Source organism: Cuculus canorus, chromosome 29 (assembly GCF_017976375.1).
Source record: "Cuculus canorus isolate bCucCan1 chromosome 29, bCucCan1.pri, whole genome shotgun sequence".
Taxonomy (NCBI): Eukaryota; Metazoa; Chordata; class Aves; order Cuculiformes; family Cuculidae; genus Cuculus; species Cuculus canorus.
In genome coordinates, this window is record NC_071429.1 from 2146764 (window position 1) to 2168492 (window position 21729).

General features: G+C 54.4%; 1 protein-coding gene across 2 annotated transcripts; it reads right to left on the reverse strand.

Moving 5' to 3' along the window:
- On the reverse strand, positions 1 to 19980 carry SENP1 (SUMO specific peptidase 1). 2 transcript variants are annotated; one of them, XM_054051580.1, is made up of 17 exons: positions 19868 to 19980; positions 19058 to 19296; positions 18174 to 18246; positions 17903 to 18059; positions 16832 to 16991; positions 16414 to 16517; positions 16089 to 16336; positions 15561 to 15615; positions 14155 to 14193; positions 13986 to 14070; positions 13553 to 13705; positions 12701 to 12832; positions 12149 to 12352; positions 11287 to 11366; positions 4521 to 4605; positions 3248 to 3343; positions 1 to 1661 (listed from the first exon to the last, which is right to left on the reverse strand). In XM_054051580.1, exons 2-17 carry the CDS (start codon positions 19169 to 19171, stop codon positions 1599 to 1601), a joined length of 1848 nt encoding a protein of 615 aa, XP_053907555.1. In that variant the 5' UTR covers positions 19172 to 19296; positions 19868 to 19980; the 3' UTR covers positions 1 to 1598. The 2 variants fall into 2 exon arrangements, with proteins under 2 accessions (XP_053907555.1, XP_053907556.1); XM_054051581.1 differs by having other exon boundaries at positions 19928 to 19974.
- Positions 19981 to 21729: the final 1749 nt, after the last annotated feature.

A 21729-nucleotide genomic window follows, 5' to 3' on the forward strand; every position in this document is an offset into this window, starting at 1 on the left:
AACAGATTCATTACATTGGGGGGTTTTGTATGCTTTGATTTTTACTTGCAGTAAAAGATAGAAAAACGTAATAAATGAACTCAGTATAAAACACACAGAGGGGAGAGGGGAAAGGGGAAAAACCAGCCTACAAAGACCACAACCAGGCGGGAGCGAGGGAGGCATTTTGTACAAAACTACTGCTTACGGGTAGAGAAAAACGTAAAAAATATCCCTCTCTCTCTTTCTGGAGACAAAAATACAAAAGTGGAGATAATTTCATTCTTTACTTGTACGTAAAAAGGTTCTGTACATGAAAAGAAGCAGGTTCGGAGGGTTGGGAAGCTCCTCGAACCCTGGCTGCTTCCTCCCACAGCGCACCGAGAATAAATTAACCCAGTGAAAAAATGCCAGCACGGCCCCTTTGGGACCACCCGGAGCCCAGGGTAAAGGGTTTGGAAGCACCGCACAGTCCCCCAAAAAAATCCCATTTTGGGAAGGGTTTCGGTGCTTCTGAATGTTTTACTTTTTCCCTCTGTGAGCGATGGGGCCGCAGCTCGTCCTGAACAGACTCGGAGATGCCTTTGGAAGCACTTGCCTGCGGTTCCCGGCCTCCCGCTACAACCTCTGACCCCGCCTCAGCCCTTCTCCGCAGGCAAAACATGTGCAAAACATCACAGAGAGAGAGGAGCGATTGATCCCGCTTGGCCAGGGCCCCCCTGCGCAAGGACAAAGCTGCGGCCCCAGCTCCCACAAGGAGGCAGGAAAAGCAAAACCCCAACCCAGCGCAAGACTTTGTTCTTTTGTCACTCCGGATTAAACGGTCGGGAATATTTACAAACCGATCCGACGGCTCTGCTTGAGTTTTGTACCTGAATATTCGTAAACAGTTGCTGCTAAAGGACTGGGAGACAAATCCCTCGGGCAGAAAAGGACTTGGCAAAAGTGGCGTTTAACAAACCGGTGCCTTTTGGAGATCATTTGGCTCTGGTTGCCACCCTCGAGGGACGCTTCTTGTCCGAAGGTCCCAGCCAGGCTGTGCCAAGAAGTGAGAATGCTGGGTTATCGTGGTAGGATTAGGGGAGAGTTTGTGATGGATTAGAAAACGCTGGCTTTGAGGACAACGGGGAGATAATACGGGAGCAAAGGACAAGTCCTCTGCAAGCAAATCTTCCCGCTATCCATCCCCAGGTAGGGTTTTCTCACCCGACTCAGTGCGCAGAGCATCCCAAGCCATGTTAAGTGCCATCCCCTCCCCTGGAATCCAGGCTCCCTCCTGAAGAGACGCCGTCGGCCGGAAGCCAGCAGAGAAAAAACAGAGCAACCAAAGTTCCTTGAATGCCTGAAGCTGCCCCCCGTGAGTCTCAGCACCTGAAATCGCTTGTAAAAACGGGTCTCAGAATACAAAAAAAATCCAAAAAGCAAGTGTGCTTCTGAAGGTTTCCCTTGGTCCGTGGAGGGTGCGTTATCAAAAATATGCTGCAGAGCTCATCTGCCGTGTCTTTGAGTGGAGACCCGGGCAGGTCTGTGGCCGTCACGGCTCTCAGGTCACGAGGCAGAGCCAAATCCGGGCACTTCTGATACAATGGCGCAAGGAAGCGGCTTTCAGCACAACGGCATCATAACAGCTTGCGGTGAAGGATTTCCCAGGCCATTCGCTTGCGGAAATAGGGCATGTGTTGCTGTGCAAGAGGGAAAGAGAAAGAGAAGGTACATCAGCACGTCATCGAATCGTTTGGTTGGAGAAGACCTTTGAGATTGAGTCCAACTGTCCCTGTCCCCGACTGAGCCATCCCTGAGCAGCTCAGCCACCCGGCTTTTAAACCCCTCCAGGCATGGGGACTCCACCATCGCCCTGGACAGCCTCTGCCAGGGCCTGAGAACCCTTTCCATGGAGGAATTTTTCCCAATATCCAATGAGACACTCCCCTGGCGCAACTTGAGGCCCTTTCCTCTCATTCCATCACTAGTTATTTAGGAGCAGAGCCTGACCCCACCTGGCTCTAACCTCCTTCTTGGGAGCTGCAGGGAGCGATGAGGCCTCCCCTCAGCCTCCTCTTCTCCACACAAACCCCTCCAGGTTTCTCAGCCTCTCCCAGACCCCCTGTTCTCCACCCCCTTCCCCAGCTCTGTTGCCTTCTCTGGATGCACTCCAGCCCCTCAACTTATTTCTTGGAGTGAGGGGCCCAAAACTGAACCCAGGATTCAAGGTGTGGCCTCACCAGTGCTGGGGGGGACGATCCCTTCCCTGCTCCTGTGGCCACTCCAGGGCTGATCCAAGCCACGTGCTGGTGGCCTCCTTGGCCACCGCGTGCTCATGTTCAGCCACTGTTGACCAATACCTCAAGGTCCTTCTCCTCCAGGCAGCGTTCCAGCCGCTCTTCCCCAGGCCTGGAGCTGCCTGGGGTTGGTGTCACCCACGTGTAGGACTCAGCACTGAGCCTGGTTGAACCCCATCCCGCTGGTCTCAGACCATGGATCCAGCCTGGCCCGATCCCTCTGCAGAGCCTCCCTGCCCTCCAGTAGCTCAACACTCCTGAGCAGTTTAGAGTCATCCACAAAGTGACTGTGGGAGCACTCGATCCCTTCATCCAGACCATGGATAAAGACATAGAACAGAACTGGACCCAACTTTGAGTCCTGGCGACACCGCTTGGGACCAGCGTCCAACTGGATTGAATTCCATTCCCCACCACTCTTTGGGTCATCCAACCAGTTTGTGACACAGCAGAGGGTTCGCCTGTCCTGGCCAACATCGCTCACTGCTGGACACGGTGCTGCAGCTGCAGCTTTTTTGCCTTTCTTGGGACAAACTCACTTTCCAGTTGAAGAAATCAGGACATGGATGAAGTCTGGGGAATAATGTAGCGCTGATGACATTATCTAATAATTAGAAGTAAAATATTCAAGCATGGCACATCCCATGGAGGCTGACAACATTAACCAACACTGAAATTCCCCAGGATTTGGGCTGCAACGTCCCATTTTGGTTCCTGCTACAAGTGGGTCACATTATGGTTCTGCGAGCTTTCCCCACGGATCTGAGTACAACGTAAGGAGCCGGGATGGCTTCAGAGGATCAATTCAGCATGGTCTAAAGGACCACTGAGTCAGGTCCGCTCTCAGGAGGAGCAGAACAATCCCTGCGCGTGCTGAGGGCAATTCAGATCCACAGGGAAGGAAGCAAACGGCATTTGGACAACAGGAACGTGCACGAGTGCGTGCCACGTGGCGGTGACCACAAGGAACAGCCCGAGGTGGGGTTTACCTGGGTGAAGTTGATGGGTTTGTCTTTGGTGATGCAGTCGGCGTATTTGCAGGCAAACATCCCGCAGTCGCTGCCGTTCATCTGCTGAGGAATCTCCTTTAACACACACACAAAATCAAACGTTATTTCCAGAAGAGACGGCGCCCACTACCCAGTTCATAAGGGTGAGGAGCTCCATGTGAAGGACCTCTCTCAGGCAAGTCCTAAAGCAGCTCTGCACAGCCAGATGCCAGCGCTGGGAACCGCGATGAAGATGAGAGGGTGGGCAGCAGGAATCAAGGTGGCACGGGGGTACCAGTGGCTCAGGAAACTCCCTGCTTCCACATGGGTCTGGGCTGTCACAGAACCCTGGAATGGTTTGGGTTGGAAGGGACCTCAAAGCCCATCCAGTCCCACCCCTGCCATGGGCAGGGACACCTCCCACTGGATCAGGGGCTCCAAGCCCCATCCAACCTGGCCTGGAACCTCTCCAGGGATGGGGCAGCCCTCACTGCTCTGGGCAACTTGGGCCAGGGCCTCCCCACCCTCACAGCAAAACATTTCTGCCTAAGACCTTATCTCAATCTCCCCTCTTTCAGCTCAAAACCGTTCCCTCTTGTCCTCTCCCTGCACTCCCTGATCAAGAGCCCCTCCTCAGCTTTCCTGGAGCCCCTTTCAGCACTGGAAGCTGCTCTAGGGTCTCCCCGGAGCCTTCTCTTCTCCAGGCTGAACAACCCCAACTCTCCCAGCCTGTCCCCGTACAGGCAGTTCTCCAGCCCTAGGATCATCTCTGTGACCTCCTCTGGACTCGCTCCAACAGCTCCAAGTCCTTCCTGTGCTGAGGAGTCCAGAACCGGACTCGGGGCTCCAGGTGGGGCCACCAGAGCAGAGGGGCAGAGTCCTCTCCCTCCCTGCTGGTCGCAGGGCTCTGGGTGCAGCCCAGGGCAGGGCTGGTTTCTCAGCCGTGAGTGCGCTTTGCTGCCTCATGTGGAGCTTCTCATTCCCCAGCACCCCAAGTCCTTCTGTCCTTCTCAGGGCAGCTCCCAGTCCATTCTCTGCCCAGCCTGGATTTGTGCTTGGGATTGCCCTGACCCTGGTGCAGGACCTTGCACTCGGCATTGTTGAACTCCATGAAGTCCGCACAGGCCCACAGCGAAGCAGCTCGCCGCAGAAGAGCTGAGATTTGTTTTCCCCCATGGAATCACCACAAGAAGGCGTCCGTTGGGAAAACCAGTCAGGAAAGGCACATCAGGGCCAAGAACAAAAGCAAGAGAGATCCCTTCTCCTCACCCACCTGACTCTTCTTGCTCAACAGTGACCAGCCATTAGTGTCAAACTCTTTCCTCTTCTTGTCCAGACTTTCCTGCTTTAGGTATTGCCTGTAGGAATAAGAGAACAAGGAAAGCTCACTCAGAGGAGCAGGGAAACTAGCCAGGACAGGAGATGTCTGTTTACCTAAGGTGTCCTCTGCCATCTTTGCACAATTAATGCAAAATAGAAGTCCAATATTTTCGTCTCAACCCTTGTAAAAGGGCATTGAGGCAGTGAAAAGGACCACGTAGAGCTTAAAAACCCATCCAAAATCAGTACCTGCCAAGCAGGGAGTCAAAACCATAAACAAACCTAATTCATCAGTGACTCATGGCAGGGAAAAGCTCAGCAGTCACAGGGCTGCTTCCGCAGGCTCCGGCAAGTGGAGCGTTATCCTCAAGAGGAGACTGGAGGGCTGAGCTCCATCTCTGATGGCCTCCTGTGAACCAGGGCTTCCTGGCATTCAACGATCCTAGAATCCTCATTGAATCGTTGAGGTTGGAAAAGCCCTCCAAGCTCATCCAGTCCAACCGTCAGCCCAACCCCCCCATGACTGAACCCTGTCCCCAAGAGCCACGGCCACACGGGTTTTGAACCCCCCCAGGGGATGGGGACTCCACTACCACCCTGGGCAGCCTCTGCCAGGGCCTCAGAGCCCTTTCCATGAAGGAATCGTTCCTAATATCCAATCAAAACCTAGCCTGGTGCAACTTGAGGCCGTCTCTTCTCATCCCATCCCTTGTCAACTTGGGAGCAGAGCCCGACCCTGCTCCGTTCCCTTCACTGGGAAGTATGGAAAGGGGAGCTCAGGAAGGACATTGGGGTGTCCAGGAGTGCAGTGTCCAGTTCTGGAATCCCAGCATTGGAGGATATGGAACTGTTGAGATGGGTCCTGAAAAGGCCACAGAGATGATGTCTACCTCGGTGGGGGCCTGAGGAAAGCTGTGGAGGAGCTTTCTACAAGGGCATGGAGTGACACGATGAGCAGGAATGGCTTTTAATCGGAAGGGGTAAGGTTTAGATCAGACATTAGGAAGAAATTCTTCCTGATGAGGGTGGGGAGGCCCTGGCCCAGGCTGCCCAGAGCAGTGGGGGCTGCCCCATCCCTGGAGGGGTTCCAGACCAGGTTGGATGGGGCTTTGGAGGCCCCGATCCAGAGGGAGGTGTCCCTGCCCATGGCAGGGGTGGGACTGGATGGGCTTTGAGGTCCTTTCTGACCTAAAGCTTTCCATGATTCTATGATTCGATGACACAGACACAAAGCAGGACCAGAGAGGGGCCAAAGAGACGAGCTGTGGGCCCAAGATGTTCTTAAGAGCCCTACCGAAGGCCCTCTCTGCTGGCTGCCCACACCAGTAAGCGACATTCAGCTCTGCAGGCGCCCTCTGCTCATCCTAGTTACCAAACAGACCAGGAAGAGCCTCTGAAACCACCTCTTCCACCTTTGGCATCTTCTCAAAACAACCCAAGGAGCCTTCTCACCGTCACAGCTGGGATCAGAAAGATTGGAAAGGAAAAGCGAGGGAATTAGATGCTACTGGCTCGAGCTGAGGGGTCAAGAGAGCAGCTGGCACGGACAGGGAGGTGGGTTTGGCCGCCAATGTGAAGAGATGTGCCATCTTTTGGAAATCTGATCCACAAAGACTTGGCAAAATCACATCTTGCTGTTAGTAAATGCTGGAATGTGGTGGGAGAAGGGGGTGAAGTGCCCCACAGATGAGACGTTGGGTGGAACTCGCTGACCTGTTGCCCATCAGGGAGCTTCTATCTATCAAAGCTTTAAAGAGGTACTCAAAGAAAACCCTCCTGGGGTGAAGAGGCCCAGAAATACGTGGGGGCTGCTGAACCAAGTCCTCAAAAGGGCAGCAGAGTCCCGCCAGCAGCCTCTGAATGCAGATACAGATCCATCCCAGCAATCGCGTCTCTAAAAACCAGCCAGAAATAGCTTTTGTTGGATGTCAGAGGGTCAAGGAGGGGATTCTCCCTCCGGGCAGGCCCAGATCAGGTCCAGACAAGCATTTTCTGTCGACCTTCATTAGCCGACGTGCGTTCCCAGCCCCGCTCCCCAGTCGCAGGCGCTGCCAGCACCGGCCGTGATTGCTCCTGGGCCACTTCTCTGCTCGGCTGCTCTGACTCAGCTGCAGTTTGGACGAGAGCAGCAGGGGGTTAATCTCAGCATGAGGAGTCTCCATGTCTCATCTCCAAATGAAAACTGAACAGATGGAGAAGAAACTCCTTGCTTTGAGTGTGGAATAAGGGTGAGCCGAGCCTCCGGCATGGCAGCTGGAGGAAGGGAGCAGCTTATCTGCACAACACAACCACGGTGAAAATGTTTGTTAGTGAAACTGCCTCATTTCAAATTGAAATAGAAAACAAATCCCGGGAATTGCTGCCTACCTACAGAGCCCACTCGAATCCTTGGCTAAAATAAGAGCAGCAGCGCGCAGCCCGTGCCGTTCCACACACTGGGAGACGGGGAGTGAAGCCGTGTAGATAAATAAAAGGACGCATGACACAAGGAACCAGGAGGAGCTTCGAAGCAACATCTCCACGTGGTGTGCACATACGGAGTGAGGGCGGCAGGAGGATCCCAGCGCCAGACTCGTCTGGCAGGCAAAGAGACCAGCGAAGTTAAAAGAGTGCTGGCTCTCTCGCGAATAAAGCAATCGCGCAGCTTCAGCACAGCCAGTTCGATCTGCAGCTACAAGAAGCCCTGGCTGCAATGCTGATGGACACACGGCAGGCAGGGAATTTTGAGCTATTTTCTAGATAAGCAAGGAAATAACCTGCTATGCGCAGCCCATGATAACCGGGACCATCACCTGCGTGGTTTCCTAAAAGCAGCCCGCGCACGGAGATGATGATGATCTCGATGATCCAAAAGGTCTTTTCCAACCTAGTGAGTCTAAGACTCTATGATCCGCAAACATCAGATGCATGGTAGAAGGAACACTGAGCAAAGGTCCTGCGGGGTAACATCCTGAACCGCATCGCAGGAGGGGATCGAAAGAAAATGCCTTGACTTTAAATCATGAGACAACTTCAGGAGGCAGAGATGAGGCGATGAACTTTGTCAGGATCTCAAGGAGAAAAAGTCTGATGCCTTTAAAAATTATGCTTAAAAGTTTTTAAGCATAATTACACACCGAATCAAACCCCACCAGGCCCGAGATGCCCCACCCAGTATTGCAGGCTTTTAACCTCATTTCCCTAACTCAGAAAATGGGGGATTGCCCTCTCCAGGCCTTACACACACACAAAAAAACCACAACTGGATGCCTCGGTGATTTAGAATCATAGAATCATTTGGTTGGAAAAGACCTTTGAGATCATCGAGTTCAATCGTCCCTGTCCAATACCAAACCATCCCTGAGCACCTCATCTACTTGTCTATTAAACTCCTCCAGCGATGGGGACTCCACTACGGTCCTGGGCAGCCTCTGCCAGTGCTTGACAACCCTTTCAGTGAAGGAATATTTCCCAATATCCAATCTAAACCTCCCCTGATGCAACTTGAGGCCATTCCGTCTCATCCTATCACTTGTCACTTGGGAGAGGAGCCCAGCACCCACCTCACTCCAACCTCCTTTCAGGCAGTTGCAGACAGCGAAGAGGTCTCCCCTCAGACTCCTTTTCTCCAACCTAAACAACTCCAGCTCCCTCAGCCGCCTCTCAAAATTCTTGTTCTCCAGCCCCTTCCCCAGTTCCGTTCCCTTCTCCAGATGCACTCCAGCCCCTCAACGTCCTTCCTGGAGCGAGGGGCCCAAAACTGAACCCAAGATTCAAGGTGTGGCCTCACCAATGCCAACTACAAGCCGTTGAAGCCAACACCACCACGCAGTTCTGAGCGCCTCGAGGTAAAGGCTGCAGAAGGGCGGCATCGCAAGAGCTGCTGCTGCCAAGAGATAAGAGATTCCACAGGCGGGAGTTCCCTGTAGCTCTGTCCCCTCTGCTTTCCTCCGGCCTTGGCACAGCAGAACCAAGTTTTAATTAACTGTAAGACATTGGTTGGTGTCCGCTCCAAAGCGGAGATCATTGCAGCAGAGCCAAGACAGCGAGCGCTGCGCTCCCCAAGCAGAAACCCCCTAAAACCAGAGGCAGCTGTTTTAAAACCCTCTCCAGACCTCACGCTTGGGTTGTGTGAGAGCCTGGATGCTGAAGCAAAGCCTGGCAGCCACCAAACCACAAATGCCTGCAGTCCTGGCTCACTCCTAGCCCAGCCAGTGGACCCTGTATGGAATTGGTTGTGTTCCCTGTGCCTCAGTTTCCCTCCTCGGTGAAGTCTGGCTAACGGTACAACACTCACCACACTTTTAGGAAGCTCTAAAGATTGAAAGCATGAAAGGGTCACTAACCATGAATAGGACCTCCGTCCCTTCTTCCCGGTGTGATCCTCCCACTGCATTCAACCAATAAAAGCCTCCTAAAAGGAAACAGAGGGAAAACAATTACGGCCAGAGTAACAGCGACCTGAAATCCCGGCTCTCTACCACTCACCCTGCGTACCTGGAACACCCTGTATCTCCGCTGCTCTCTGCCACAAGTTTGGGACCTCCTTCTGCATCCCAGATCACAAAAGGAAGCACGAGAAGGACTCCTGAGTCCCTCTCTCACATCCCAGGTGCTTCATTTCACCAGACATCCTTGCCTTTTTCCTTGGAATCCAAGAAATTCAGGCTAAAGGGAACCGATTCCACCCAGACCATCCCTGCCCTGATGCAGGCCAGCCCTGCTTGCACCATTCCTGAGCAGAGGCAGAAGCCACAGAGGCACTGCCCTGTGTTTTGCCATTTCCAAAGCTCTTTGCCTTTCCCTTTCCTTCCTCTAAATTAACACCAGGGGAACAATGTGATCGAGAGCAGCCCCGGCGAGGACGACTTTGGGTACTGATCGATGAGAAGCTCAACATGATGAGAAGCTCGCAGCCGAGAAAGCCAATCGTGTCCTGGGCTGCATCAGAAGCGTGGCCAGAAGGGCGAGGGGGGTGGATTCTGCCCCTCTGCTCTGCTCTCACGAGACTCCACCTGGAAAACTGTGTTGAGATCTGGAATTCCCAACATCAGGAGATGGAACTGTTGCAATGAGTCCAGAGGAGGCCACAGAGATGATCCAAGGGCTGGAGCACCTCTGCTACAAGGACAGGCTGAGAGTTGGGGTTGTTCAGCCTGGAGAAGAGAAGGCTCCGGGGAGACCTTAGAGCAGCTTCCAGGACGGAAAGGGGCTCCAGGAAAGCTGCAGGAGACTTTATACAAGAGCATAGAGTGACACGATGAGGGGCAACGGCTTTAAACTGGAAGGGAGAAGACTTAGATTAGACATTAAGAAGAAATGTTTTCCTGGGAGGACGGAAGGCCCTGGCCCAGGTTGCCCAGAGCAGTGGTGGCTGCCCCATCCCTGGAGGGGTTCCAGGCCAGGTTGGATGGGGCTTGGAGCCCCTGATCCAGTGGGAGGTATCCCTGTCCATGGCAGGGGTGGGACTGGATGGGCTTTGAGGTCTCTTCCAACCCAAACCATTCTATGATTCTACGAAAAGGGAAACAGGGATTTTCAGAGTTATTTGAATGAACCCACTGTGCGCAGACTGCAAAGCACCTGAACTGGAAAAGGAAAGCGCTAAACGGACTGGAAATGGCATTTCCCTGCTGTCTCTCTTTATCATTATCCACATTCCTTGACTGGATGAGTGACAGCTCTGCTGACACACTCAACCTCATGCCAGAAGACTCCGATCAGATTCCCAAGTCAGCGTCAGAGCAGCTGAGAAGAGAAGCAGAACTGACGGCTGCCCCAGGGTCAACGTCAGAGTGACAGAGAGGCTGGCGACTGCTCTGTCAATCACTGTGCAATCTGATTCGTATCAAACCCGACAGCTCGACGTGACTGGGGACCTTGGAAAGGGGGAGGGGTTCACCCTCTTCCCTTAAGTACCTTATTTTTAATTGCCCTCCATTCGGGAGCAGCTTCCAAATATGGGAAAACAGCTCTGGATTTGACATGAGAACACCTCTCTTCTATGAGAGCTCAGAGCGTAGGCAGCCAGCTTGGCTCCCTCGCAGAGCACGGCTCAGGATCGGAAAACCAAGACCTCCTCTGTGGTCTGAATCCCAGAAGCGCAGCTTTCTCTGACCTCTGGGGTGCAGGCACGGCGCAGCACGTAACACCCTGCCGGGCCTCGGAATGAAGTGACCCATGCAAACCTCTATCTGTGGCCTGACGCAAGAGACACCCACACACCCTGCACCTACCACCACGCTCACCAGAATCTCCTCCTCAAAACAAAAGGCCAAGCTCCTGAGCTGAGCTGTGCCACAGGCAGGAACAGCTCCCACCTGGCGGAAGGGCCAGGAGATGCCATTTCTCCGAGCAGCTGCAGGAGACAAGGGAAGGTCCCACAACCCTCAGGGGCCTGGATGCTGCTTTCCTCCTAAAAATGATGCCCAGGAACCCTCTGTCAGATTGGCAGAGGCTGAGGTCCTGAGTGGAATGGCTCCAAGATCTCTCCACACCCACAAAGGCCACGTCAGCCTTCTGGGAAGAGGTGAAGAGCCGGCATCAGCACAGGGTTCTCTGCACAAGCAGCTTTGTAACTGCAGACCACATCAACACGTGGTGAAACACGTAGAGTAAACTGGGTTATTCCTCCAAATCCTCCTTTCAGGACCCAGAAAGTAACTGTCCTGTTGCTTCCAGGGTGAGCCAAGAAGCTGTTTGTCTTTTAAAGAGGCACAACTCAAAGAAGCATTACTCACAACAGGATTCTGCAGGCTTCGCTGTTTATTCCACCCATGGAGTCATAATAGGTGATGGTTTTTTTCCTGAAGTCCACAACCTAAACAAGGAGAGATTCCTTAACAACACGGAGCACAGGGAGCTCGTCTCTCTTCCAGGACACAGGCTTTGCTCCTGGAATGAAGCGAGTTTTCACCATTTCAAAGCAGAGAAGGATTTCAGAGGACTTCTGACATCCTCCACATCCTTCCCAACACCCTCGCTTCCTGCTGTGTTATTTAAGCACCTGAATCTCTAAATAGGGTAAAACACAAGAGCGCTCTGTTACCCTTATTGTTCGGTTTACAAAAGCTTTGCTCCGCACACATAACCGAGCAGTTGGAGGCACGAGTCCCCCAGGTGGGTTTCTGGAGGCCCCATGCCCCACTTCTACACCTTCCAGGAGGACTGAGCTTTGAGGCTGACGCAGGCTCGACAGCCACGCGCGATCTGTTACTGCGCCGGTGCCCAAGAGACGGGCCGGGACAGGGCAGGAGGCAGAGCACCGTGCGGTATCTGTCTTCTAAATCTCTCCCAAACGATCCCATGGCAATGCCTCTAAAGGCGAGTTTGTGAGAACGTGGAAACAAGATCCCTCTCTGGAGAATAAGTGAGCCCGTCATGACCTTTACGACTGTGAGTTCTATCTCTACTGATTCGAACCACACCAAAAAGCCGCTTTTATCATTCTACTCGCTCTCGACTTCAATTTGGGGCACAAACACCAATCTTAACCTCCCGTACCAACTGCTGCGTCTCAAAATCCGTGGAATTTGAGCCTCAGCAGGGTGAGTTTAAAGGAGAACGCGCTCCAGTGATGCTCTCTTGTGATTATTCACTCACCGCTAGGCACCAGTGCACTCCCAGATGGATGGGCACCAAGAGGAGATCCACAGAGAAGATATCCACTTTTTTAGTCCATCGTTTCACAGCCTGGTACCCCGCTGTTTTCAATTTGGTAAAGAAGAAAGTATTGAAGGCGTGAACTGCTGGCAACCCCTTCTCTTTGCTCCGCTCCATCAGCAAATTCATGTAGAAATTAATGATCTGGAGAAGAAAAAGCAGCCAGGACGTGTCAGAGTGGTGACACTTTAGCACAAGGCACTCTGTCCCTGAGCAAAAATACAGAAGAAATTGATTTGGGCTCTACCTGTCCCTCCAAAGATGTGTCCTGAGGGAAATTGCAGCCCTAAAACCCTTAAAAACCCAGAAAGATTTAAGAATGTAGCTGTCTCTAGACGACGTTCCCCTTGTCCCACTCCTCCCAGTATTGTCATTTCCTCACATGCCTGCTCTATGTTGGCTTTTCTCCTCATATCATGGAATGGTTTGGAGCATGGAATGCTTCAAACTGCCAAAGGAAACTGCCATTATCAGCCAAAGGTGGATGCTCACCTCGTCGTTAAGCCAGTTCAGGTTATTGAGGGTCTGGATGTCCTTCCGAGTGATTGTTAACCGGAAAGCTTCACTGAGGACCTCGTCCTGGTTCCCACCTCGGAACACATTCTTGATTTCCTTCTCCATTTCCTGCAGGGAGGACATAGACCGGTTTGGAAAGGGAAGCAGACAAAGGAAGTTCCTGCTGTTCCCATCACAAAGGCTGGCTTCAAACCTGGGTTTATTATTCGCTCCACAAGGATAAACTCACTACAAAATCCACGTGGCAAAAGGGACAGCTATTGATTTCTATGCACAGATATCAGGAAATCATAGAATCCTGGGAAAGTTTGGGTTGGAAGGGACCTCAAAGCCCATCCAGTCCCACCCCTGCCACGGGTAGGGACACCTCCCACTGGATCAGGGGCTCCAAACCCCATCCAACCTGGCCTGGAACCCCTCCAGCGATGGGGCAGCCCCCACTGCTCTGGGCAACCTGGGCCAGGGCCTCCTCACCCTCACAGCAAAACATTTCTGCCTAAGAGCTCATCTCAATCTCCCCTCTTTCAGCTCAAAACCATTCACCCCTTGTCCTCTCCCTGCACTCCCTGATCAGGAGCCCCTCCTCAGCTTTCCTGGAGCCCCTTTTGGGACCGGAAGCTGCCCTAAGGTCTCAGAGCCTTCTCCAGGCTGAATAACCCCAACTATCCCATCCTCATACAGGAGGTGCTCCAGCCCTTGGATCACCTCCGTGACCTCCTCTGGACTCAATCCATGTCCTTCCTGTACTGAGGACTCCAGAACTGAAATCACCTTCTTATCCAAGTCTTTTATCCACCTGTGTCTGTACACGGATCCAGAAGGACTTACCTCAGTGATCTCAGGGAACTCCTCTTCGCCATCAGCTGACTTGGCATCCTCTTTCTCTTCTGGAACCACCGTGACCGGGATTTCCTTCTCAAGGGGTACTCGAAGATTTAAATCCACCAGATCTTGCACTGAGTGTTCCTGTTCCTGCAACCGCTGAAGGAAAGACCTTCGGATCAGGGCGTTCCCAAGGGCTCACAAGGGAGCTACGTGGGGCAAATCACTCCAGAAGATGCAGAAAGGGGTAGGAAGGGGGAGGATTTATCCTGGGGATGACAGGACTGAGAGCCCTGCCATGGGAAGGGGAAGCAATGGAGACACCACAGCCCCGGGGAGTTGATTTTTGTCACTTTTCTATTTCAGATTCATCTTTCTAGTCTGTGTTTGAACAGCTGGATTTGCAGAACCTGCCCCTGCAGTAACTCCTCTCCGTTACCTGGCTTTGCAGCTGTAAGGCCAGTGCTTTCTGCTCTTCGATTTGCCGCCACCTCTCCCGAGCGCGCGAGTCATAGACGCTGGTCCTGAAAAAGCAGAGTTTGTGTCAACAAATCCGTCTTTTATTTCCACACACAAATAGGAAAACAGAGCAGAAAACATGGACTTACAGTTCTTTGATCCACAGTTCTGCCTGGAAGAATGGAAGGCTAGAGAGAGGGAGAAAGGAGAGGTATCAGCGTGCTCCTTCACGTGGGAAGGGAGGAATTGCCTGAAGAGTGGTTTGTAAGTATGACCCGAGGACGGCGCTGCTGCCTGAGCAGGAAGAGCCGGCAATAAATAGAATAGAATCATAGAATCGCTGGGTTAGAAAAGACCTTTGAGGTCGAGCCCAACCATCCCTATCCTTTGCTGAGCCATCCCCGAGCACCTCATCTGCCTGATTTTTGAACCCCCCCCAGGGACGGGGACTCCATCGCAGTCCTGGACAGCCTCTGCCAGTGACCAAAAACCCCTTCTGTGGAGGAATATTTTCCAATATCCAATCTAAACCTCCCCTGGTGCAACTTGAAGCCATTTCCTCTCATCCTATCGCCTGTCACCTGGGAGAAGAGACAAGCACCAACCTCTTTTCAGGCAGTTGTAGACAGTGATGAGGTCTCCCCTCAGCCTCCTCTTCTCCAGGCTAAACGCCAGCTCCCTCAGCCACCTCTCAGACCCCCTGTTCTCCAGCCCCTTCCCAGCTCCGTTCCCTTCTCCAGATGCGCTCCAGCCCCTCAATGTCCTTCTTGGATTGAGGGGCCCAAAACTGAACCCCGGATTCAAGGTGCCACGTACAGGGGCACAAGCACTTCCCTGCTCCTGCTGGCCACACCGTTTCTGATACAAGCCAAAATGCCATGGGCCTTCTTGTCCAACCAGGCTGCTGCTGGCTCGTGATCAGCTGCTGTCAACTGGCACCGCAGGTCCTTTTCCTTCAAGCAGCTTTCCAGCCACTTTTCTCCAAACCTGGAGCTGCTCGGGGCTGTAGTGTCCCAAGTGCAGGACTTGGCACTTGGTCTTATTGAACCTCGTCATGCTGGTCTAAGCCCACAGATCCAGCCTGTCCCAATCCCTCTGCAGATCCTTTCTGCCCTCCATCCATGGACCCAGCCTGTCCCAATCCCTCTGCAGATCCTTTCTGCCCTCCATCCATGGACCCAGCCTGTCCCAATCCCTCTGCAGATCCTTTCTGCCCTCCATCCATGGACCCAGCCTGTCCCAATCCCTCTGCAGATCCTTTCTGCCCTCCACCTACAGATCCAACCTGTCTCAATCCCTGTGTAGAGCCTTCCTGCCCTCCATCCATGGATCCAGCCTGTCCCAAACCTTCTGCAGAACCTTTCTGCCCTCCATCCATTGATCCAGCCTGTCCCACTCCCTCTGCAGATCCTTTCCGCCCTCCACCTACGGATCCAGCCTGTCTCAATCCCTGTGTAGAGCCTTCCTGCCCTCAAGCAGATGAACACTTCTGCCCAGCTTCGTGTCAGCTGCAAAACCCACCCCTCCCTCCAGACACCATTTTACAGCCGCTCACCTCGGTGCTGGAGTTCTGGAATCCTTTACCTTGAGTAAAATGACAGAGTCCGACCCTAAAGAGAGAGAGAAGTTCACAGGCTGTTGTTCCCTCGCAGTCACTGCTGCAGTGGTCCAAATACTGAAAGTTTACCACATAGAACCCTGGAATGCGTTGGGGTGGAAGGGACCCCGAAGCCCATGCAGTTCCAACCCCTGGCAGGAGAAGGGGACACCTCCCACTGGATCAGGGGCTCCAAGCCCCATCCAACCTGGCCTGGAACCCCTCCAGGGATGGGGCAGCCCCCACTGCTCTGGGCAACCTGGGCCAGGGCCTCCCCACCCTCACAGCAAAACATTTCTGCCTAAGACCTCATGTCAATCTCCCCTCTTTCAGCTCAAAACCGTTCCCCCTTGTCCTGTCCCTGCAATCCCTGATCCAGAGCCCCTCCTCAGCTTTCCTGTAAGCAATGTATATTTAACCTGATTGTTAGGTTTTAAGGTATCCCTTTAGGTTCTGTTTTTGGCTGGTTGGGTTTTTCTTTTTTACCTTCTGACTGCGAATTTGATGCTGGTAGAATTTCTTGCTGATGCTGAGCTGTGGAGTTACTGGACTCAAAGCTCCTGCTGGGATAAGTGGAGGCAGAGTAGAGTGCTGGTTTGTGGGAAAGCTGCTCCGGCGCTCCAAGAACGCTGGCTGCTGAACTGGCTGGCACAACCCTGGGCGCTTCAAACAGCTTTGAGTTCTTGCTGGGAGTTTCTTTCACTAGAGTTTTGCTGGAATTGGAACACCTGGACCTAGGAACAATGGAAAGTAAGCTCCCTGCAAAAACTTGTGGCGCTGTCAGCTGGGGGAGAGCAGTTTATGGACTCACAGATGGAAGGGGAAGAGCGAAGAGGGCTTGGACGTGGAAAACTGCTTTCCTGTGACCATCTGAAGCAACTGCCTGTAGATCTCCCGCTCTTCCTCTCGAACAGTCTGCAGGGAAACAATCAGATATGTCTCAACAACATGATTTCAACATCAACACTGTGAACCGCGAGTGGGTACATGTGGAATTGTATTGATGGAAGAACATCCAGCGCTCTCGAAGCATCCAGCCATCAGCCGTGACCAGAGCAACCACAGCCAAGGTCTCAGCGGGAGCAGAGCCGGAGGCAGTTTCTGCCTGGCAGAGGAGTGAATCCAGCGCAGGACAGGCAGTCAGAGCCACCACAAGCGCCTCATGGAGCCCTGAATGGATCTCCTTGGAGAAACCCACTCATGGAATAGCCTCCCAGGTTCTTCCTTACCTCTTCTGCCGTGCTGATGAACCGCCGGGGAGTTTTCTTGGGGCTAAGCAAGCTGCGACGACATGGACCGCTCCAGGATGGACTCTGAGCGGGTTTGATCGGAAAAGCCGACACATGGCAATGGTGGTTTGATTTTCCTACAAAACTGTTGGACGTCCCGCTGCGAGGAGAGAAGAAAAACACTTTTATTTGACTTTCTGCTTGTTGTAGTCCATCCTCTCATTCTCCTCCATCCTCCTGGCTGCCTAACCGCGATCAGAACCAAGTATTCCATTTGTGATTTAAACACCGCTTAGAAGCCGGAGTCCAGCTCTCCGGAGCAAATGCCAGCAGATGGCACTGCAAGGCCAAGGAGCAGCAGCCTCCAAGCCCGCCAACATCCACCGTTCCCGCTCTGTGCCCGCACCACAAAATGGCTGAACCTCACCACCGGCACCGCCACAATCAGCATCTTCTGGGATCCTTAAGAGCACCTTCCCTCCCCGGCCCTGCTGCTCCCCGCTCCCACGCTCCCACCTAACAGCTCGAGACAAAACACATGGATCCATCAGGCATTTCTACCCTTGAAATTTATCCTCCCTATTTCCAAACAACCATTGGCCACCGCAGGGATTTTCAGAGCGATGAAGATTCGACCCAGTCTGGAGCAAGAGGAGTTTACATCAGCTGCCAAACGAGTTCCCGCACTGTGCCCTAATCAGTGTGTTTTCATCCCAAAACAATAACATGCTCTTCCTCACCATTTCCCAGCAGGGTCATGATTGCTCCCATTCTCTTCCCAGCATCCCAAATAAATTCATTCCACCAGCAGCTTCCCGAGTGGGCAGGTTACGCCACTCTGCACCCTCTTCAAAGCACCGCTAGCAACCTGCTCGAGGCATCTTTGCCACGAGGAGCTTTATCAACATCAAAAGGCGCCGACAGACCCAACCACCCTTGACCCACATGATTATTTCCACTCTGAACCGACTTCTTATCGATTCAAATGGTTTATGGGGGGGTAAAATCCCCGCCAGAAGCTCCTCCTGGGCTCTGCAGGGAGGGCTGAAGACAGAAGAGAGCTGTACATACCTGGGGGTTTTGCGAGCTTCAAGGTAAGAGCCTCGGCTCAGCCTCAGCTTTGGTGGCACGGAGCCCAGCGAAGCCAATCCCCGCCACTGCCCGTTGGCACTGGAGCCGAAGGCTCGGGGTTCCGCCGCTGCCCGGTAGCTCTCGGAGCAGCGGATTTCTGCAGGGGAGAGAGATGGAAGCAGTATGAAAGAGCCAAATCTTCCTCCCCAGGATGTGTGGGGCAGAGCGACAGCCATAAAAATCAACACTCCAGGGTGGAAAATGTCCTTACCTGGGCTGTAATTGAGAGCGCAGGATGCGTTTCTGGCCGGGCACGCAAAATCACTGGTCTTGTTAGGTAAAAGCTGCATGGGAAGAGCGCAGGAGGTTATCAGGAGGAAGCACAGCACAATCCCAGGCACAAGAAAAGGAGGGGAACGTGAAAAGTTACAGCTCCTCCCCAGGCCCATCATTAGGAATTAGCAATTAGTGAAGTAGCCCGGTGCACTGAGACACCGGCGCGGGGCTGGTGATGCAGCCAGAGCATCGCTCACCCTCCCAAAACCCGCTCTGCTGGCACAAGGGCTGTTTTAATAAGGAAAGAGATAAACAAACATCGACTTCATCTTAGTACAGGGGTAAAGAGCTGCTTCCAGCTACGCTGTCGACTCCTCCAGAGGTCACTGCAGTGTTGGGACAGGAACAGGCACTCGCTGAGGCCATGAGCTGAGAGTGCACAGGTGTGGATTTACCCTACAGGTAGGATCCACGCGAGACTTTTGCTCCATTCACCCACTAGGGCTGTGAGATGAGCTCACCCAGGTAGGGGTTTTCCCCCGTGGCAGGTTCCATGGGGGAATTCTGCTCCACATGGAATTTTGGCTCCATGTGCCTGCCAAGGCCATGGACTGAGCGTGCCCAGACGTGGGTTTACACCCACAGGCAGGTTCCAAGGTGGATTTTGGCTCCACACAGGATTTCAGCTGCACGCCACAGCCAGTGACAACACACGTAGAGCCATCAAGCCTCCCTGCCCCGGGCAGGTTTGGAACTCCAGGCTCTGGGAATGCTGCCCACAGCCTCTCCAACCCCCAGGAAACCCCATATGATGGGTTAAACGGTGCCAGGGAAGGTGTCAGCCACCCAAAACCCATCTCCCCGCCGCTGCTGCCTTACCTTGGTGTCAGGCTGGGAGCGTGCATCCTGCAGGCCGGCTGCCGAGGGCAGGGAGAAGGCCTGAAAGACGGAGCCACGCTCGGCCCGCGCCCCCTCCCGGGCCTCCATCCTCATGAGCTCCGACGCTGCATGGGAGGGCGCGGAGCCCCAAAGCCGCCCCGGGAGCTGGCGGGGGGAAGCGGAGGAGCTGGAGTGGCTCAGAAGGAGAGCTGCAGGTGGCGGACACACTGTTTTTTGCCCTAAAAAATGAAGACAACGAGAAAAAGCATCAGGGGAATCCACGGGGGATGGGTGGCACCGGTTGTGGCCTCCAAGTGCTCACGCCGCAGGTGGCCCCGTTGCCCCGCACCAGCTTACAGCACCACAGGGCCGACTGGAGCGGGGACGGGGACGGAGCCACCAAACGGGACAGGGGACGGAGATACCAAACGGAGCAGGGATGGGCGACGGAGCTGCTGAATGGAGCAAGAACAGGGGACGGAGCCACCGAGCAGGGCAGGGACAGAGCCGACGAATGGGGCAGGACCGGGAACAGGACCGGAACTGCCGAACAGCGCAGGGACGAGAACAAGAACGGAGCCACCGAGCGGGGCTGGAACGGGCCGAGGGACAGTAACGGAGCCGCCGAGCGGGGCCGGGACTGAGGGGACAGGGGCGGGCCTAGGAACGGGGCCGAAGCCGCCGAGAGGGACAGGGACCGGAGCCGGAGCCGCCGTGCAGGGCCGGGGCCGAGAGGACAGAGCCGAAGCCGCCGAGCGGGACCGGGCGGGGGCTCAGGGGCGGGACCGGAGGCACCGAGCGGGGCAGTACCGGGGGACGGGAACGGAGCCGCCGGGCCGGGGCCGGAGCCTCCCTCGAGGCCTCCTCTACCTGTGCCGGGCGCGGTAAAGGCTGCCGGCAGCCAGGCGGGCGGAAGCGGAAGCGCCGCCGGCGGAAGTGACGATCGAGACACGGGTCGGGAGGCGGGGCTAGAGAGGCGCATGCGCCCTGGGGGGATGGTGGGGAGGAGGGAGTCCTTCTGGCGGCGTGGAGGACCCGCGGGGGAATCGATTACTGGGAGCGGAATCGCACTATTGGGGAGAATCACAGTATTGGAAGCGGAATCGCACTATTGATCCCCTTAGAGAGGATCCTGTTAGGGTTGACCCCTACAGTTGATCCCTACATCTCGATCCCATTATAACAGGTCCCGTTGGCGCAGATCCCGATACAGCTGATCCCTAAGGCTGATCCCCTCACAGCCAATCCCGTTACAGTGGATCCCATTACAGCTGATCATAGAATCATAGAATAGTTTGTGTTGGAAGGGACCTCAAAGCCCATCCAGTCCCTCCCCTGCCATGGGCAGGGACACCTCCCACCGGATCAGGGGCTCCGAGCCCCATCCAACCTGGCCTGGAACCCCTCCAGGGATGGGGCAGCCCCCACTGCTCTGGGCACCCTGGGCCAGGGCCTCCCCACCCTCATGGGGAAGAAATTCTTCCTAATGTCCAGTCTAACTCTGCCCCTCTCCAGTTCATCCCCGTTCCCCCTCGTCCCATCCCCACAGCCTTTAGGAACAGCCCCTCTCCAGGTTTCCCGGAGCCCCTTCAGGTGCTGGAAAGTCACTATAAGATCTCCTCGGAGCCTTCTCTTCTCCAGGTTGAACAACCCCAACTCTCTCTGCCTGTACAGGAGGTTCTCCAGCCCTCAGATCATGTTTGTAGCCTCCTCTGGACCCATTCCAACAGCTCCATCTCCTTCTTATGTTGAGGATTCCAGAACTGGACCCAATGCTCCAGAAGAGGTCTCACAGAGAGGAGCAGAGGGGCAGAATCCCCTCCCTCCCTGCTGGCCGCGCTGCTTTGGACGCAGCCCAGGACACGGTTGGTTTCTGGGCTGTGAGCGCACGTTGTGGCTCCTGTCGAGCTTCTCATTGACCATCACCCCAAGTCCTTCTCCGCAGGGCTCCTCCCATCACATCACCCCCCATCATTCCTAGGGCTGATCCCGTTACAGCCCATCCCTAGAGTTGATCCTGGTACAGCCGAGCCCCTTAGAGCCAATCCCTAGAGTTGATCCCCTTACAGCAGATCCCGTTACAGTCGATCCCCGGAGTGGATCCCGTTACAACCGATCCCATTACAGCCGATCCCGTTACAGCGGATCCCCGGCGCCTCTCGGGGCGATGGTGCCCGTCCCCGAGGTCTCCCCGGAGCTCTCCCGGCTCCTGGTCCCGGCCGCGCTCTCCCTCGCCGCCCTCCTCCTCTTCCTCTGCTTCCTCCCCCCAGCCCCGAGGGGGGGGCGCCCCCCAGGTCAGTGCTGCGGGGGCAAACTGGGACCAGTATGGAAGAGAGACTGGCACCAGTACGGAAGACAGATTGGAACCAGTAAGGAAGGCAGACTGAAACCAGTAAGGGCAGACTGGCACCAGTAAGGAAGGCAGATTGGAACCAGTAAGGGCAGACTGGCACCAGTAAGGAAGGCAGATTGGAACCAGTAAGGAGGGCAGACTGGCACCAGTACAGAAGACAGACTGGAACCAGTGAGGAAGACAGATTGGAACCAGTAAGGGCAGACTGGCACCAGTAAGGAAGGCAGATTGGAACCAGTAAGGAGGGCAGATTGGAGCCAGTAAGGAAGACAGACTGAAACCAGTAAGGGCAGACTGGCACCAGTGAGGAAGGCAGTGT

What these genes read in the sequence shown, in the direction of transcription:
- SENP1 (XM_054051580.1), bottom strand. Translation starts at nt 19,171, where the DNA reads ATGAGGATGGAGGCCCGGGAGGGGGCGCGGGCCGAGCGTGGCTCCGTC. An exon ending in GAAGCTCGCAAAACCCCCAG is followed by an intron (nt 16,992 to 17,902) that starts GTATGTACAGCT and finishes CTCTCCTCGCAG; the next exon opens with CGGGACGTCCAACAGTTTTG. An exon ending in GAGTGCACTGGTGCCTAGCG is followed by an intron (nt 11,367 to 12,148) that starts GTGAGTGAATAA and finishes CTCCTTGTTTAG; the next exon opens with GTTGTGGACTTCAGGAAAAA.